At 35.5% G+C, this 19,407-nt stretch overlaps 1 protein-coding gene and 1 long non-coding RNA gene across 2 annotated transcripts; one reads left to right on the top strand and one right to left on the bottom strand.

Moving 5' to 3' along the window:
* The first annotated feature begins 4,106 nt into the window (after window positions 1–4,106).
* Window positions 4,107–5,782, top strand: LOC125215037 (ribosomal L1 domain-containing protein 1-like). Its single transcript, XM_048116328.1, has one exon. It carries the CDS (start codon window positions 4,160–4,162, stop codon window positions 5,543–5,545), a length of 1,386 nt encoding a protein of 461 aa, XP_047972285.1. The 5' UTR covers window positions 4,107–4,159; the 3' UTR covers window positions 5,546–5,782.
* A 3,758-nt stretch (window positions 5,783–9,540) lies between these two features.
* Window positions 9,541–10,552, bottom strand: LOC125210918. Its single transcript, XR_007174429.1, has 2 exons — window positions 10,464–10,552; window positions 9,541–9,743 (listed from the first exon to the last, which is right to left on the bottom strand). It is a non-coding gene; the product is annotated as an uncharacterized LOC125210918 (long non-coding RNA).
* Window positions 10,553–19,407: the final 8,855 nt, after the last annotated feature.

Below are 19,407 nucleotides of genomic sequence, written 5' to 3'. Positions count from 1 at the left end.
TAATAATTGAAAAATTAACACATATTTTTTACGAAATTTTTTAATTATATTTAAATTCAATTTGGATGGTAATTGAATAAATAGTAGTAGTAAAAAAAATTGTTGGACTCTAGGTCTTTGACGCAAGATGAGTGGCGAAAGAATTGTCCAAATTACCTTTGAAGGCCTTAAGAGCATTTTCGTCCAGAAAAAAAATTCAAAATATCTCAAATGATATTAACTTATAGTTGACGGACCTAAAATGATATTTTCAAAATTCACGGACCTAAAATGATACTTTGTCAAAGTTCGTAGGGACCTAAAAAGATGTTCCCTCTATTTTATTTATGTTGGTAAGAAATATTAAATTGAGAAAGCTCGAGAATTCCGGGATTTATTTTAGGAATATGCATCATGGTATACTATAATAAATTTAATAATGTCATATCTGATATCACTTTCATAATAATTGGCTGAAAATATATCAAAGCACATAGTACTATGATACTATTAATTTAAAATTAAATAACTCGATAAAATTTGAAATGTAGAACTCACGAGATGGTGGTTGGTATCTCAGGTGCTGGTTATCAAAAAGAAGTAGCAAAACAAAGTAACTCTGTGCATAGAATCATACACACATAGATTCCACTTGAATAATCCAAAATATTTCTAGTATTTATTTATTATTATGAACAAACTACAGGTCACACCCATTCAACTTTTGTCTCTATATATGTATGGATCTAATGCTTTTATGCGTATTATATTTTTAAATATTCTTAAATCATGGTAATATATTTTCCTATTAAGTAATCATAATTTGGTGGCTGGTCAACGCATAAATAAATTTTATAAGTTTGCACTTGCACCCATCACATTTCAACAACCGATAGATTAGGCAGCTTCTTTGGCGCAAAAATATATAAAAGCACATCACAAAATTTAGTACTTGGTGGTGTATAAATTTATAATTTGTTTGCAGTTTTTAAATGTAACCAAAACACATATACTCATATCATGCATATGTAGATATACCTAATTTTATTTACTATGAAACATAACTCAGTTAGTAAGACGCTTAGGGCACGTTTTGTAGATGGGAATAAGTGTGATTTTGATAGTGAATCCCAATTTTCTCATCGTTTTGTAGCTTTGATAACTAATTACGCTGACCCGGGAGAAATACAATTTTATATAGTTTAATTTACTGTGGGATCAAAAGAAAATATATTTAACTAGTGCCTCGAGAGTCCAACTATCAATTTTCCAAATATTAGGGCATTTATATTTCATCTTGGTGTAGAAGACACCCACGGCGGACGTTGAGGATCCTACCCATCAAAATACAAACACCGGCTGGAGTCGATATCTGGTAATTTTGCTCATACTCCGGCTTGAGGTAAGTACGCGGCACACCGCCCCACCCAACTAATACGGCCAAAAAATAAGTGAATGCAAATGTTATATCAAAATCAAACTATGGAATAAGAATAGCCTTACCTCAACTACCACCATTCAAGCGTGTAGCAGCGTTGTTGCATCTTGGTTCAGCCATGAGTACAGAGCTTCAACTTGTGTCTCCACAAAACAGTAGTGAATTTAATGTTGAGTGCATAAAAGGGATCAACCTTTTATACAGAGTTTTGTTTTAATTTGTGATCCGCGTCGCAGCCACATGACCCAGCTGTAAGCAGGAAATTTAACATTTTTCGCAAAAAAAAGGGGCGTCCAAAGATGGCGCCTACAATTGTGATATTTTTGCTTTTCTGGGAGAAATAAAAAAAGGTGAAAAAATTACCGCCGGTCAATATTTTATGCCTAAAAACAGTGGGCCCAACAAAAAGCCTACAAAACATGTGGCTAGATGATGTAATCCGCTTCGCTATATCCTAATGTAAATAATGTTGGGATATATCCAAACCCACCTACAAAACTAGCCCTTACTCTCCAACTAATAAGTTGTTGGTTCGGGTCATCACAGGATAGATGGAGAGCCATTATTAATATTATTTAAAAAAAGATAAAAGTTAAAAATAAATGTAACTAAATTGTACTGCGCCTAAAGATATAGTAACAAAATTGAAGTTACATAGTTGTATTATAGTGCTAATGTAAGTTAGCTTTTAGATACAAGTTTAGCCAATTTCAGAAGTCCAATTTTTTTTAGTTCATTTGCAAAAAACTCTTGTGACTTTTTGGGAATTGATTTACCTCCTTTAGAACTTAATTATTTATATAAAAAAGCATCATTATTTTTTAAAAATTTTGTTCTCACCTATCTTAACACGTGTAAAGTATTGCTCCTCAAATTATATGCTCTAAGGACCATAAAACACAACTTACTTGGTATGTTTTTCCTACATCCAATAAAGTTTGAGTCATCGCATAAATAGATGAGAATTATTGATTTTTTTAAATTAAAAATATGCGTCTCCCCTCGAATGGACAACACAATAAAATATATTGCTCAAATTATATTGAACTTTACAATCGAAAAACCATACCTCGCACAAAATTAAAAAATTACATAATTTTGGCCCCAAAGTGTTCAGAGAAGGAGATGCGAAGAGAGAGCGTGAAAGGATGACTAAAAGGGAAAATTCCATAAATTCCAAATTTATGAGTGAATGACATAATGAGAGAACCTCCACTAATGGGCCTGATTAAGTAAATGGGCAATGGCCTTGAGTATTGTTCCACATAATATCACAGTAATTAAGACCAGAAAATTGAGTAGCAATTTAATTGAAGGTTTTTGGTTAAATTGACACAAAACGATTAAAAATAGAACTATTATCTCTCCCTTAGATATTGCCATGTTTTAGGGCCATTTTGCAAAAATCACGTGTTCAGTTTGCATGATCCGTTTTTGCCAGGCTTTATGCCAGGCCTCACTATTACTCCTTTCGTTACATTGAAAATGATTAATTTTCTTTTTTAAGTTTGTTCAATCTAAGATGACTTGTTAATAAAAATAGAAATCGTTTTATCTCTATCTTATTCTATCTCTATTACTTTATGCTCTCCACTTCTTGGCGTTCTGCGGCGGCGGATAGCGGAGGATCTGGAAGTGAGGAGTGATTTGTGGATCAGAAGCGGAAGAGGGGTAGTTTAGGGCTGCAAAATTTGTTTTCAGCCATACTCCAATTCAACCAAACTCTAGAAAATGAGCTACTCCTCCCGTCCCGCTTTAGCAGTCACATTGACTTTTCTGCACTCGTTTTATAAAAATGATAGTAAATAGTTAAAGTGGAGAAATAATAAAGTAAAAAAGAGAATAATGTAGATAAGAGTTATTCTCTTTTTTACTTTATTATTTCTCCACTTTAACTATTTACTATATCATTTTTATAAAACGAGTGCAGAAAAGTCAATGTGACTGCTAAAGCGGGACGGAGGGAGTATAATTTTTGTTTGGGCTGAACCAAACGACCTACAATTCTCTCCACCAACTCATGAAAGCCCATTTGCCAAGTACCTATGATAATTATTTTAGGGGCTACCAGACGCACCCGAGATTAAATGGGGTGTTCGGTTTCCAATGTTGTATCCGAGATTAAATTAGTAATGTGTTTGGTTAATGAGATTTAGTCTCCCAACTCAATCCTAGATGGATAATCATGGAATAATTAGTCATAGCTACCCCTATGACTAAAATAATCTCACGACTCAATTCTAGATTATATCTTGGTATTATTTTATTTAAAAAATCAAAGATCTATCTTTGAATGTTAGGAGGAGAGAAAATAATTTATAAGAGAGAGTAAAGTAAAAACTGAAAAAGAGAATAAATAAGAAAAGATAATTGTATCAAGGTTGTTAAAGAAAATGACTCGAGTCTAGGTAGAACGTAAGAAATTGGTTTGGTTGGATGGTTAGATGCAGGAAATACTAAAAAGTAAAAACTAAAGAGCGGAAAAAAGAAAAAGTCGTTGAGTTCAATTGTTATGAAATAAAACAATTTATACTCCATTTTCTTAATGGTGAATTTCATTAGCTGTATTGTAGTTCGGCCCAAATTTACGAACAGCCCAATCAATAATTATGCTTTATAAAATTATAACCCATTTTTCTGAAGCCCAATTAAGTAATAGCCATTTGAACACTCTTCAAATCTTCAATTGGAGGGTTTCGGCTACTGCTAAAACCCTATTCTTCTTCTACTTTCTTACCGCAAATGTCTTCAACGACAGAAGCCCGGGCCGCCGCCACACCCTCGAGGGTGAGTCAGTCCACCATAGAGGCGGCCGTAACCGCCCTATTGAAACACAAATCCGCTCAATCCGCAAACGAGAAGCTCCAGTTACTACCACAAGATGATTATTTCTACCTAAATCTCACCCTCAGAAAAATCCCATCAAACCCTCGCACTAATCCCTACCGAATCCCGCTTCCCCACCCGATTCTCGACGCCGCCGCCTCGGAGGTATGCTTAATCGTCGACGACCGTCCCGGGACGACCACGCCGCCGTCGGATCAGATCAAGAAATTGATCAAATCGCAGAGCATTCCGATTTCGAAAGTGATAAAGCTGTCGAAGCTGAAGGCGAACTACAAGCCCTTCGAGGCGAGGAGGAAGCTTTGCAATAGTTATGATATGTTCTTGGTTGATAAGAGGGTTGTTCATTTGTTGCCTAAGTTGATTGGGAAGGAGTTTTTCAGGAAAAAGAAGCTGCCTTTGGGGGTGGATTTGGGGAAGAAGAATTTGAAGGTTCAGGTGGAGAGGGTTTTAGGGAGTGCGTTGTTGTTTATTGGGAAGGGGACGTGTTCGGTGCTTAAGGTTGGGAAGATGGAGATGGAGAAGGGTGGGATTGTGGAGAATGTGGTGGAGGCAATCAAGGGAGTGATTGAGAGGGTGCCGAAGAAGTGGGATGGTGTGAGGAGCTTGCACTTGAAGTTGTCTGATTCGGTGGCGTTGCCGGTTTATCAGGCGTTGCCGGATGTGAGGCTGAAGATTGAGGGGTTGAAGGATGTGGAAGAGGGAGGTGAGGTGAGTGAGGTGGTTAGTGATGGTGAGGGTGGGAAGAAGAAGCAGAAGCAGAAGCGGAAGGGGAGGATTCATGAGGTTAGATATATGGATGTTGGAGAGGATGTGAAGAGTGATAGTGATGTTGATATGAATGAGAGCGAGGCAGGGGAGAAGGGGACTGGAGAATCGGGTAGTGATGATGAGGATGAGAAGGTGAAGGATGCGGAGTTGAGGGCTGATGAAGGTGTGGGGATGAGAAGGCGCAAGAAGCAAGGCGTCTTAAAGGATTTGAATGAGACCAAGGTGGGAAAGAAGGGGGTTGAAGTTGAAGAAGCGAGCAGCGATGATGAGGATAAGAAGGTGAAGGATGTGGAGATGAGGACTGATGAGGGTGTGGGGAAGAGGAGGCGCAAGAAGGAAGGTGTCGCGGGGGATTCGAGTGGGAAGAAGCGGGTGAAGAAAAGTGAGGGGGTGAAACCAAAGAAGTCGGGTGCAGCTGCTGAATCGGAGGGGAAGAAGAAGAGCGAGGTTGGGAGAAAGTCGAATAGCAAGGTGAAGGATGTGAAGAAGAAGAAAAGGGTGTCAGGGAAATGATCAAATTCAGCTAGAGGTTTCTACCTTATTAAGTTAAGGTATGAGGAATGAGGATTGTGTTGATTGAATTTCCAAAAAGTTTTGGTTAAAATAGTGGTACTATAATCTTTGATCGTTTGAAGATGTTAATCGTTTTTTTAAATTTAGAATTGTTGTTGTCTTTTCTTGGAATTTTGCTTGCATTTGTGCATCAGCAGATGCTTATGAACATGCTTGCACCGTTTTCTTGATTCCGAATTTTATGTGTTTTTAGACGGTAATATGAGAGTTTTGTGCAAATTGGTGTAGAATGATTAGTGGTAAGTAATTATGATTTTATTTGATAAATTTAAAGGTTAATTGCTAGGTGAATATGCAAATAAGATATTGTTTCGTGACTTGTAGCAAATTCGAGAAATGCAAATCTTTTTGACGCAGGATTGAGGTTATAACTTTTGAATTAGATTATAACTTTTGAAAAAAACATCCCTCGTTTTGGTGAAACCCAACTACACTGCCTCTAAAACAACTTGCTTGCATGCAAGGCTGCACTTTAATAAATGTGAATTATTCAAAAAGGATAAGCGTAATAATGAATTGGGAAGTTACTCTGTAATTAGGCTAATTTTTTTATCTTTATTATTTGGATATCGTTTTGTACCTAATATTTCAAAATTCGACAAGTCTCCTTTATTATCAAGATTAGGATCTGAATTAAATCCGAAACATGCTAATTAGCTCAAATGGCATGATAATTTTTAGGACTAGAGTTGATAATATTTATCTAATGGACTATTTAATTTTCATTACTGTTTTCAAAACACTTCAAAACTAGTTAAATAATGGAGTAGTAATTTTTTAAATGTAAATAAAAAATATAGTTTTACTCATTATTTTATTTATTGTATATTTAACATTTATCATAAAAATAATATTTATATATAAATTTAAAAATGGTAGTACTACTAATTATTTTGAAAAAATAAACTATCATCTTCTTATCTTCCGATGAGTTACTCCCCCTGTCCACAATTTAAAGTCCCACTTTGTCTGGGTATGAGTGTTAAAATATGTGAAAGAAAGTGGATTGAAAAAGTTTGTGGAAATATGCACTATTTTTTTTAGTCCGTCCCACAAGAATTTGCACTTTCCAATTTTGAAAATTCTCTTCTATCTAATGAGGTAGGACTCATTCCCCACTAACAATATTTTAATTATTTTTTCTCTCTACCTCTCTCTTACTTTACCAATTTTGTATTAAAAAATGCATATTCTTTGGGGACGAAGAGAGTATAAGGTAAGTGTAATGAGTTAGTCGAAAGTGTGGTCCATTTATCTAAAATGAAAAAAGTAAATGTGGACATTATTTTTTGGACGAACCAAAATGAAAATTGTGGACATTATTTCGTAAATTGATGGAGTACATATTTAACTCGAGTAAAAATAATTAAATAACACTCATATGTGATGTATGTGCATTAACAATACTTATACTCAGTGGCGGATTTAGGAGGGGGCGGTCGCCCCTTCCCGGCCGTTCGGAGAGCCTAAACTTTCTTCCCTTGAATCGAGCCGAAAATAGCATATCCGCCCCCTCCGTGGAGTGTAGAAATATACTTTGTTTTCAATAAATAGCATATAAAATGGAGTAGTCTAATGGTTTGTGTGTTGATTTTTTTCTAAGAGGTCTAAGGATCAATCCTCAACAAGAGCATATTTTTTTCATTTTTTACTCTTTTAGTTTATCAATTCATATTTCTTTCTTATCATCAAAATAATACCTTTAAATACTTTATAAAATCTATTCATATTTATATAAATACTTTATAAAATCTATTCATATTTATTTCTTATCATCAAAATAATACCTTTAAATACTTTATGAAATCTAAACTTTTACTAATTTGCCTATATTTGCATGCTAATTCATGTTTATATTTTATTAACGAAGCTAGTGCTACTTAAATATTAATACAATAATATTTATTTAATTATTAAAAATATTAATAAATTAAATATTAAATATTTAAATATTAAATTTTCGCCCCCACCATTTTCGGGGTTTGGATCCGCCACTGCTTATACTACTCTTTATCTCTCCCTTTCTCTCTATTTGTCTTACTTTACCAATTATACATTATTATCCGCACCGAACCAAATATTCGAACTTTTTTGGAACGGAGATGTATTTTTCCGTGCTCATTTGCCAAACGGATTAGCCTGAACTATGAAAAATGTAGACTTATGGTTGAAATAACATACTCCCTCCGTCCCACTTAAAATGAAACATTTGGAAATCGGCACGAGATTTTATGTAGTGTTGTTTTATGAGTTAATGAAGAGAGAGTAAAGTAAGAGAGATGAAAGAGTAGAAATAAAGTTGTTTCCATTTTAGGAAATATTTCATTTTTCATGGGACAATAAAAAAAGGAAAACGTTTCATTTTTAATGGGACATAGGGAGTACTAATTTTACCATTTTTGGGTTTCCACCAAATTAGACCAATTTTAAATTTGGAAACTTTTAAACAAATACTAACCCTATACATCATTCTAAATGTGGATCCCATAATCTCTCTCTCTCTCTCTCTCTCTCTCTCATTTTAATTGCACATTAAAACCCGTGTCATTTATAATTTTGTCTATTTTTTGTGGATGAATGTAGTATACATAACCTAAAAAGATTATAGACTCTCTCCGTTCGCCTATAAGTGTCACAAGTTGAGCCGACACAGGTTTTAAGAAATGTAAATAAAAGTGGGTGATGGTAAAAGTTGGTTGAACGCGAGTCTTAATTTTTTATATCGGTTTTATAGTATATTGTACTAAGATAAGTTAGTGGAGTGTGAGGTCTATTATCAAAAGTAATAGTATTAAAAAAGTAAAGTGTGACAATTATTGACGAACGAATACAAAAAGAAACTAGTGATAAATAATAACGGACGGAAGAGAGAACAAGAATGGTCTGTTTTTGAATCGCTCGATGACCCAAGCGTGTTGATGCAATTAATATTTCTAGTTAAAAGTAGTAGTAATGTATTGGGGAAGAAAGATACATCAATATAATCATCAATCAAGATAGTATTCCCTCTTGTCCCCATTAAATGTCTCATATTTAACGGTGTAGATTTTTAAAAATTTACGTGAATTGTAGTAAACGTGTCATACTTAATATTAAAATTATGTTGAAGATGATGAAAACTAAAAGGTCTTTTATGAATTGTGGAACTTGAAAGGTTAACTTTTAGTTGTTCTCTATAAATATATGTTCTTTCATTGTTATTTATATATACATTTTTTTTGGATATTGTTGAGGTCCGAGGAATTGCAGAAAGAATATCGACATGAGCCTCCCGAACCATATCGACGCAGAGGTCACATTGATGCAGATGGTGGTCGACAATTTCATGTATGTGGCAGCGATAGAGCCATTGGTCTAAGGGTCTTTTTGTGTTGTTTTATGTGATTTCACCATTAAGGTAGTCATATTTGAGCTGTCTATTGTTGCTCGGTTAGTTGGTTAACGAGTATCTGTATTTTGTGCATGGTAGTAAAGGCATGACAAATTTAGGATTTGAATATGTATCCTTTTACTGAGTTTCTCAATAAAAATTGTACATTATTAAAAGATAAGGTACAAGGATGATGGAAAAAGGAAGAAGGAAGGTTTAGTCTTTTTTTGGTATTCGAATTATTAGTATGATTAGTAGTAGTCTTTAGTTGATTAGATTTATTCTTGTAGTTAATTGGGTACTGAATTATTTGGCTAATTAAGTACTCCCTTCGTCCCATTGTCCCATTGAAGATGATTCACTTTTTCTTTTAGTTTATCCCAACCAAGATGACCCCTTATTAAAAATAGAAACACTTTTATCTCTACTTTATTATCTCTCTCCTACTTTACTCTCCCTACTTGTAACTGTCACGACCGCACTTTCTAAGGATAGAAAGCCCGGTTGATCGCGACTAGGGGAGGATGAAAGAAGCGGGAAAGAAAGGGGGAAACTGTGGCACGACTGAACATGAACTGAAATAACTTGGAATATATGTATAAATCAGAGTGCATAATACAAGGAGTGTAAACTCGACCTTTACATTGCAGCGGAAGAGTCAAGAGCAGATGACATCGTGTATGGAGACACGACGCATCCAAGTACTATTCTATCGAAGGATCTTCATTTGTCTGTGCTCAACACCGCCCGCCGTCATCACTGCTCAACCTGCACATTTTTAAAACATATGCAGGGCTGAGTACTTGGTGTACTCAGTGGACACGTGCCGAAATATATTTTACTGAAAAGAAAACTAGTTTTGTCAAGCCAATACTGAGTGAGCTCGGGGTTTTATCTTAAAAGGCCCGAGGACACTAAAAGCATTTTCTAAGTAAAATCTTTGACTGTAGTCTATTTTTCATGGAACTAACGCCATATCTGAACTAACTCCTGGTGAATCGGAATGTATGGGCTCGTCCCACTTACAAACCCGCATTCACTAATTCCTGGTGAACCGAAATTCACGAACTCCTGGTCTAGTAGGGACGTCGCCCTTGCTAGACAAACAGATAGGCAAAGTTCAAAACAAAACTTGGCAAGACAAAATATACTGATAACTTAAATAACTGAAAGCATTCACTTAAACTGGGAATGTAAATAACTAGAAGTATTCATACTTCAAAACATACTGGGAACATAAATAACTGAAAGCGCATTCGTATAAGGCTCACGAAATATCATTTCACAATAGCACTTTTCATACAAACTGTACTTTAAACATATAGCCCACAATTATATGTAGGATAGGAAAGCCCACCAAATACTTTTCATAAAAACTGCAATCACACTTTAAACTGAAAGCTTACTAAAACACTTTAGTTCGAAAGCCCACGTAACATCATATCATAAATAAAAAGTTCACTAAAATACTTTAGTTCGAAAGCCCACCTTGTTCGCTTAATTTCCTTTACTTGAATTTCTCGCTCTGATCTTAACTTGCGGAGATAGTCCTTTGTGAAAAACATAACATAACAACATACTAATTAGACTCGAGACAAAATCTCATACTTATAGGGATGCATGCCCTAATTAATTCTTTTATCCTTCGTTCACTTCTAGGAAATTTTTAGAAACTTGCATATTAATTAAATCGGGAAATTTAATTAATAGCACTTCTTTATTAAACTTAATTATTTTCATGGCTCGAGAACGTCGTCTCCCTCTTTCTTTCTATTTCCTTAACAGCCGGCCCTTCAACATTTTCCATCTTCGAAAACTAAATTCGAAAACTAAATGAATTCTCTGGGAATTAATTAATTAAGCACCAAGTTCGACTCCGTAAACCAAAGCATAATACTCATGCACGGCCTGCATAAATTAATGTCCAAGCTCAGTAGTTAAATTCCTCGGCCTAAAGTTCAAATCCACCTCAACCATTTAAATTGGCAGCCCATCCCTTAAATACTGGGGCCCATCTTCTCATTTGCTACCTCAGCCCAACCTTACTAATATTTAATTACTAAGGCCCAATTACTTCCAATTAAAGGAACTGGCCCAGTTATACAATGGCCCAATTATACTCACTTCATCGGTCCTCCTCCCCCAAAATCACTGAAATCCCTAACTCCTTCTCTCTCCTTTCTCCGGCGAATTCAGCGTCGCCTCTTCGAATCGCCGGCGCTCCATCGCCGGAGTCGCAGTGCCTCCTCGCCGTCTCCTTTTCTCTCGGTGGAATCGCCGTCGTTCGCTCCTTCCTCCGGCGAGATCGCGCCTCACTTGCGTCGCTGGCGAACTCGCCTCAGCTCTCTCCGCCGAGCTTCCTCTGTCCAGCGTTCTCCGTCCAGCGCCGGCGTTCTCGGCGATTCCGGCAGTAGAGGGGAGGCAGCGCCTCCTTCTCCCTCTCTCAGCCGCCTGGCGGAAATTTCCGCAGTCCGTCGTCACCGGCCAGCCCTTCGGCTTAAGCTAAGCCTTCTCTAGTCCCTACTTCTTAGTTGCTTTTATGTTGAGTTCTTGGAGTAGTAACTATGTTAGATTGTTATGTGATTATTGGGGATTCCTTGAACTTGTTGGGATTTATTTGGTTGCTCACTGGAATGAGCTTAACCTTTTAAAAAAAAACACTTGCTACTGAACTATAGCATAAAGGCAGCCTATCGTGCTTGTGTTATATTGATTGTGATTCCTAAGTTGTGGTGACTCTATATGATGACATGAAAATTGATTGGGAGAAAAAGGATGGAGGTGTATTACCTCTGGAAAAACGAAGGAGTGGCTGACTTGCTGCTGCTCACTACTTGCTCCACCCTCTAACTCTCTGTTTTTGCTGAAATTTTGAATTGCAGGTTGGGAGGGGACTTGGGCTGCCAAGCTGCTGTCCGAGACGGGCTTGATGCCTCGGGCCCAACGGGCTGATCGGATAGGGCCAACTTATTGGGCTTAAAAAGGGCGTGATGCGGTTCACAAGATTAGGCCCATTGTTTATAGTCTTGTGATTACAGTCATGATCTTTCTTTCTCAAACTCATAAATTTATGCACTAAATTTTGTATAATCTGAAACTTGTTCTTGATCCATTATTTATCTTGGGCTTAACTTCTCTTGTATTAAACGAAATTTGAAAATTTCTCTTGATCGATCTTAAATGTCCAATTCTCCTTTGATCGTCTTAACGATCATCTTGTTAAAAAAAAAATTTGTCTAGCCATTCGGCGTTCCTTTTAGAAGAGCTTAAAAGATGTCCAAAAGTCGGGGTGTTACATTCTACCCTCCTTAATAAAAATTTCGTCCCGAAATTTGCTTATGTCCTTTAAATCGTTTTATATTTCTCCTTAATCTCATTCCAATCCTCATGTAGCCTCTTCTTTCTGTGGTGTTTTCCTAACATACCTTTACTGAAGGAATCGACCAATCCTTAGTTATTGCGCCCATCGGCCAAAAATTTACTTCAAGCTTCTCTTCATAGCTCTAGTCAATTTTTTTTATTTTTTTTTTTTCCGATCTCCTCTTTAGTTCTTTCTCATATTCTACTCTTGATATTCTCATTGTTTTTATCGCTCGGGAAAGCGGTAGTGATCTTGGAAATTATTCCATCAAGTTCGAGGTCGAACCACGTTCTAGTAGGCATGCATCCTAAGACACTCTATGTTCTGAGAGAAACGTCTAAGTTCTCTATTCTATAGGTCTCACTGTTTGAGAACTCGACTCATAAAAGATATCTTGTACTTTTCAACTCTTTAACTGAGAGTAAACATCACTGTAGAAAAACTTTTTAACTTTCACTTTGCAAATCAAAACTATTTTTCTCACTTTAAATCTCAAAAATTTTAACTGGAGAAACTAATCATAATTTCTCAAAATTCAAAACTCACTATTTTCCATTTTAAACTGAAAACTGAAAACTGTTCCACAATGGGAATTTACTTCCTATACTGCATAAAACTTTTTCATATCTCTCTTTTCTTTTTCAAAAAGTAAAGTTACCTCCATTCCTGGTTGGGCGTGATGAGTCGGGGTGTTGAGCCTTCGACGTTTACATATTAGTCTAGAGGTACGATTCTAGACTAAGACTGAAATAAGACTCTTGGGTCCAGAGCAGGAAGAAATTGCTCTGATACCACTCTGTCACGACCGCACTTTCTAAGGATAGAAAGCCCGGTTGATCGCGACTAGGGGAGGATGAAAGAAGCGGGGAAGAAAGGGGGAAACTGTGGCACGACTGATCATGAACTGAAATAACTTGGAATATGTGCATAAATCAGAGTGCATAATACAAGGAGTGTAAACTCGACTTTTACATTGCAGCGGAAGAGTCAAGAGCAGATGACATCGTGTATGGAGACACGACGCATCCAAGTACTATTCTATTGAAGGATCTTCATTTGTCTGTGCTCAACACCGCCCGCCATCATCACTGCTCAACCTGCACATTTTTAAAACATATGCAGGGCTGAGTACTTGGTGTACTCAGTGGACACGTGCCGAAATATATTTTACTGAAAAGAAAACTGGTTTTGTCAAGCCAATTCTGAGTGAGCTCGGGGTTTTATCTTAAAAGGCCCGAGGACACTAAAAGCATTTCTATATAAAAATCTTTGACTGTAGTCTATTTTTCCTGGAACTAATGCCATATCTGAACTAACTCCTGGTGAATCGGAATGTATGGGCTCGTCCCACTTACAAACCCGCATTCACTAATTCCTGGTGAACCGAAATTCACGAACTCCTGGTCTAGTAGGGACGTCGCCCTTGCTAGACAAACAGATAGGCAAAGTTCAAAACAAAACTTGGCAAGACAAAAACATACTGAGAACTTAAATAACTGAAAGCATTCACTTAAAACTGAGAATGTAAATAACTGGAAGCATTCATACTTCAAAACATACTGGGAACATAAATAACTCAAAGCATATCATATAAGGCTCACGTAATATCATTTCACAATAGCACTTTTCATAAAAACTGTACTTTAAACATATAGCCCACAATTATATGTAGGACAGGAAAGCCCACATTTGCTACCTCAGCCCAACCTTACTAATATTTAATTACTAAGGCCCAATTACTTCCAATTAAAGGAACTGGCCCAGTTATACAATGGCCCAATTATACTCACTTCATCGGTCCTCCTCCCCCAAAATCACTGAAATCCCTAACTCCTTCTCTCTCCTTTCTCCGGCGAATTCAGCGTCGCCTCTTCGAATCGCCGGCGCTCCATCGCCGGAGTCGCAGTGCCTCCTCGCCGTCTCCTTTTCTCTCGGTGGAATCGCCGTCGTTCGCTCCTTCCTCCGGCGAGATCGCGCCTCACTTGCGTCGCTGGCGAACTCGCCTCAGCTCTCTCCGCCGAGCTTCCTCTGTCCAGCGTTCTCCGTCCAGCGCCGGCGTTCTCGGCGATTCCGGCAGTAGAGGGGAGGCAGCGCCTCCTTCTCCCTCTCTCAGCCGCCTGGCGGAAATTTCCGCAGTCCGTCGTCACCGGCCAGCCCTTCGGCTTAAGCTAAGCCTTCTCTAGTCCCTACTTCTTAGTTGCTTTTATGTTTAGTTCTTGGAGTAGTAACTATGTTAGATTGTTATGTGATTATTGGGGATTCCTTGAACTTGTTGGGATTTATTTGGTTGCTCACTGGAATGAGCTTAACCTTTTAAAAAAAAACACTTGCTACTGAACTATAGCATAAAGGCAGCCTATCGTGCTTGTGTTATATTGATTGTGATTCCTAAGTTGTGGTGACTCTATATGATGACATGAAAATTGATTGGGAGAAAAAGGATGGAGGTGTATTATCTCTGGAAAAACGAAGGAGTGGCTGACTTGCTGCTGCTCACTACTTGCTCCACCCTCTAACTCTCTGTTTTTGCTGAAATTTTGAAGTGTGTGTGAAAGGGAGTTGAATGTGGTGTGGAGGGGAATTTATAGGCAGATTGGTGTACTTGTGAGCCTTAGATGAGGCTGCTGAAACTCTTGTTTCTATCCAGCAGCATATCTCTCTTTTCTTTGATCTTTTGCAGCAACTTTAACTGAAACTTGGTGGTATACTATGGGGAATTAATTTTGGCTGTTATACTATCTTGTTCCCTTCTTGCAGAGGATCCCCCTTTTGACTATAATCCTGCAGCAAGTTATACTTGAGGATTGGCTCTATTTGAGTACCTAGTACTCGGCCATTAATCCTCTCTGTTTGCTTGTGGCTGGACTTGTTTGCTTGAAGCTGGACTTATCCCTTTTTGGCAGTCTTTGGTCTCTTATCAAAAGAGATGTTGTCCCATTTCTTTAGTTAGTAGCACTTAATTCCTTTTGTTCTTAGTAGCTTAAGCTAGTCTCTTTATTGCAGGTTGGGAGAGGGCTTGGGCTGCTAAGCTGCTGTCCGAGACGGGCTTGATGCCTCGGGCCCAACGGGCTGATCGGATAGGGCCAACTTATTGGGCTTAAAAAGGGCGTGATGCGGTTCACAAGATTAGGCCCATTGTTCATAGTCTTGTGATTATAGTCATGATCTTTCTTTCTCAAACTCATAAATTCATGCACTTAATTTTGTATAATCTGAAACATGTTCTTGATCCATTATTTATCTTGGGCTTAACTTCTCTTGTATTAAACGAAATTTGAAAATACTCTTGATCAATCTTAAATGTCCAATTCTCCTTTGATCGTCTTAACGACTATCTGTAAAAAAAATTGTCTAGCCATTCGGCGTCTCTTCTATAAGATCTTAAAAGATGTCAAAAACTTGGGGTGTTACAGTAACACAAAATAAAGTTGCGTAAATTCCCGTGCCACCAAGGAAGGGATCCTCTTTCTTGGGATGGAAGGAGTAGTATTTTTTTATTGCGTTGCAATCCGTACTAATTTATATAACCACCATTTGGGTTAATTTAAATCACGGTAATTATATTACTCTTATGTACTATACGTTTGTTAGTTTTAGTATTTTTTTTATTTTTTTGGCTTGAGCATTTTAGCTTATAAAAAAAAGTATTTTTTTTATTGCGTTGCAATCCGTACTAATTTATATTACCACCATTTTGGTTAATTTAAATCACAATAATTATATCTTAATCAGTATTATTTAAAATATCTTATTCCGTGTATAGCACGGGTGTGATATTACTCCCTCCGTCCCGCTTAAAATGACATGTTTTCCTTTTTAGTTTGTGCCAACTAAGATGACACATTTCCTTTTTTGGTAACTTTCTCTCTCCAATTAATACATTCAACCACTTTTTCTCACTCCTATTAAAATATCCATCTATCTTCATCTCTCTACTTTAATACCTACATCCACCTTCTCTCTCTCCAATTAAACACTTTAACCAATAACTCCTAAAATCCCGTGCCGGCTAAGCAATGTGTCATCTTAGCCGGGACGGAGGGAGTAGTATATATTAAGAGGAAGAACATGAATCACCAAACAATGTATTTTTTTGATTAATAAATACTCCATCCGTTCCCTCATAGTTGAGTCATTTTTTCATTTCCGGAAGTTTCCTCATTGTTGAGTCATTTCTATATGTAGTACTCCCTCCGTCCATGAAAAATAGATAAGATTGTGAATGTCATGAGTTTTAATGTATAATTGATAAAACAATGAGAGATAGGAAAAATAAGAGGGAGGGAGGAAAAAGTAGTGAAACGAGTGTTAGTGGATTGTTGGGTCAACATTTAGAATGATGTGTAGTATTAGTATTGGTTGAAAACTTTTCTTTTTGAACTTAGTCTATTTTGACGGACCAAAATGACAAAACTTATCTATTTTTCGTGGACGGAGGGAGTAACGTCTTTCTCTTTCCCTTTTTTGCTTTATTCTCTTTACTTTATACACTATCTATTTTATTCTCTCTACTTTTTTATCTCTCTTACTTTTTTTTTTATCTATTTATTTAAAACACTCAACAACCATTTCTTAAACTCCATACCGAAAATTTTTGCCTCAACTATGAGAAAACGGAGTGATGCAGAAATGTATGGAGAATAACTAAACTGGTAGAAATAAGAACTCAATAAATTGAGAACTCTAAAGTATAAAAATTCAATGTAAAAATAATATTCAAAGTCTGTTTTAAAAGTTCAGCAATAAGGTCTTTATATAGAAAAATAAAAATCCTAAACTTATGGAAAATAAAACTAAAAGGAAAATAACTAAAAGAAAATAAATAAAAAGGAAAACCTAATTTAATATAAAGAAAAATAATTACTCCTAATATTTTTCTATCTACTAATTTTATTAATTAAAAAATAAATAAAATCTAAAATATAACTTAGATTAACTTCCCAGGCTTGTAATCTATAATTGCGTCACAACTCACAGGAGAAGCAATTAAAGAAGATTGTTATTTTTACAGACTAAACATGGAAGCTACGTCCACGCGAGTGCATGGATATTGTACAACCTTTGAGAATTAAGATGACTTATGTGGTGTTTGCAACATACACATGGATCGAGGACAATAGCCTTGCACGAGAATCGAAAATTTACAAATATTGAAAACCCTTCACATCACTATTCATTATCCTAAATTTGACAGAGAAAAAACTATGATTAGTTATAAGTCAAAGTCGATCAAGAATAACTGATTTATTCCCCAAGTTTGGTACTCCATATATTTACATCTACCAATAGGATAGTCGCATCGGCCTAAATTAAAAAATAGTGCCTAAATTTAATCCCAGAAAAACTGTATATATTCCACATTTATTTTGAAGTCAAACCTGACAAATTACTCTAGGCTCTAAAGTTGATATGCTATTTCATCCATTTTTTTATTAATAAAGACATTTTTTTTTGCACACAGATTAAGAATAGTGTGTTAAATAGATGATAAATAAAGTAAAAGAGAATAAAATAATAGAAATAAAAAGAAAGTAAAGTAAAAGCGAATGTTATTTTTTGTTAAAAATAGAAACGACACAATTATTTTGAAACTTTCTAAAATAAAAAAAATAATTTAATTAACATGGAAGTATTTGTTAACGTAAGTGGTCATTTTTCTTATGCCAGTTTCCATTAATTATAACTATCTCCAATAGCGATGAAGTCATTATTTTAATGCTGAGATTAATCTGTTGTTAACAATTGAGGGTTGATTTTTTAAAGTTGGCAGTGTCGACATTTGATACAGAAAGAGTTGACTATCTCGGGAAAGTGGTAGTGATGTTGTCATGACTCCTATTAATAGTACTAATAATCTTCCTTGTTCTAATGTTTAAAGAAAAAAAAACAAAAACAAACTATATAGTACAATATTTGTCATTTTCCATGAATCCATATTAATGTTATTAATTATTTGAAATAATACAATATTCTTTCAAAAAATTTTCTTAAATTAACAATACTATTTTGATAAATTTTCTTATATTACAATATCATTTCAAATTGAATTGGTATAATAAGTTAATTAGTTCGGGTGTGAAACAGAAAAAATAATAATTGAAACATAAAAATCGAAACCAGTACACGGGAATGAGTAAGATTGAAATAGGAAAAAAAAAAAAAAAACAATGGCTAAAGGAGAAAAATACTAAGAGAGAGAATTTAAATGTGACCTCATAGTTAATCATGAGACAGAAGACATAACCAACTATGTTTTCGCCTGAATACATATTAACCTCTGATTATATACTACTCCATTCAACTCATGTTGAAATTGCTAGAGGCAAAAGCAGACAACAAAACTCATCGGTAACTAGATAAGGATAAATAATCAAGAAATTAATGTCCTGGTCATGTAAACAATACTATAAATTACAAATATTATCTATTATTTTTTATTTTTACATAGTAGGAGTAGGGATGTCAATGCAGGCCGAAACCCGTGGGGTGGCCCGAATAGCCAGCCAAATTTATAGGGTAGAGTTGAAAACATTTAGCCCGATAAAATTTCTATTATTCTATTTGTTTGACTCCTGATTCGACACTTCATTAATTATTTTTATAATATAGATAATTTTAAGAAAAACTTTCAATTTTATATTAAATATACACATTATATATTAAAATTTTATTAATATAATAATAGATAAATAAATTAAAAATTCTAAATTTACTAAAAAATATTCTCAAAATATGTTTATGTTTTATGGGTCCTATTCTAATGCTTATAGCACCCTAATCCAAAATCAAGATAAAATCTTCACTCTTGGATTTTAAAATGAGTGGATGAGATTAAAGCTCACAAAATCTCAATAAATAGTAGACAAAATATCAACAAAAGGATAATATCGTCATTATGTTATCGTATGATAATTTTCGTGAGTGTTTTTTATATCAACATTGTGTATTACAAATATCAACAATATGACATTAGAATATCAACACAAGGACAAGAAAATATCAACACATTTTTATTGAGATTAGACATGCATAATATTGAGATTTTGCCTACAATATATTGAGATTTTTTGT

This window comes from Salvia hispanica, chromosome 3 (genome assembly GCF_023119035.1).
Source record: "Salvia hispanica cultivar TCC Black 2014 chromosome 3, UniMelb_Shisp_WGS_1.0, whole genome shotgun sequence".
In the NCBI taxonomy this organism is placed as follows: domain Eukaryota; kingdom Viridiplantae; phylum Streptophyta; class Magnoliopsida; order Lamiales; family Lamiaceae; genus Salvia; species Salvia hispanica.
The sequence above is the reverse complement of the archived record's forward strand: the minus strand, read 5'-3'. Positions and strand labels throughout refer to the sequence as shown.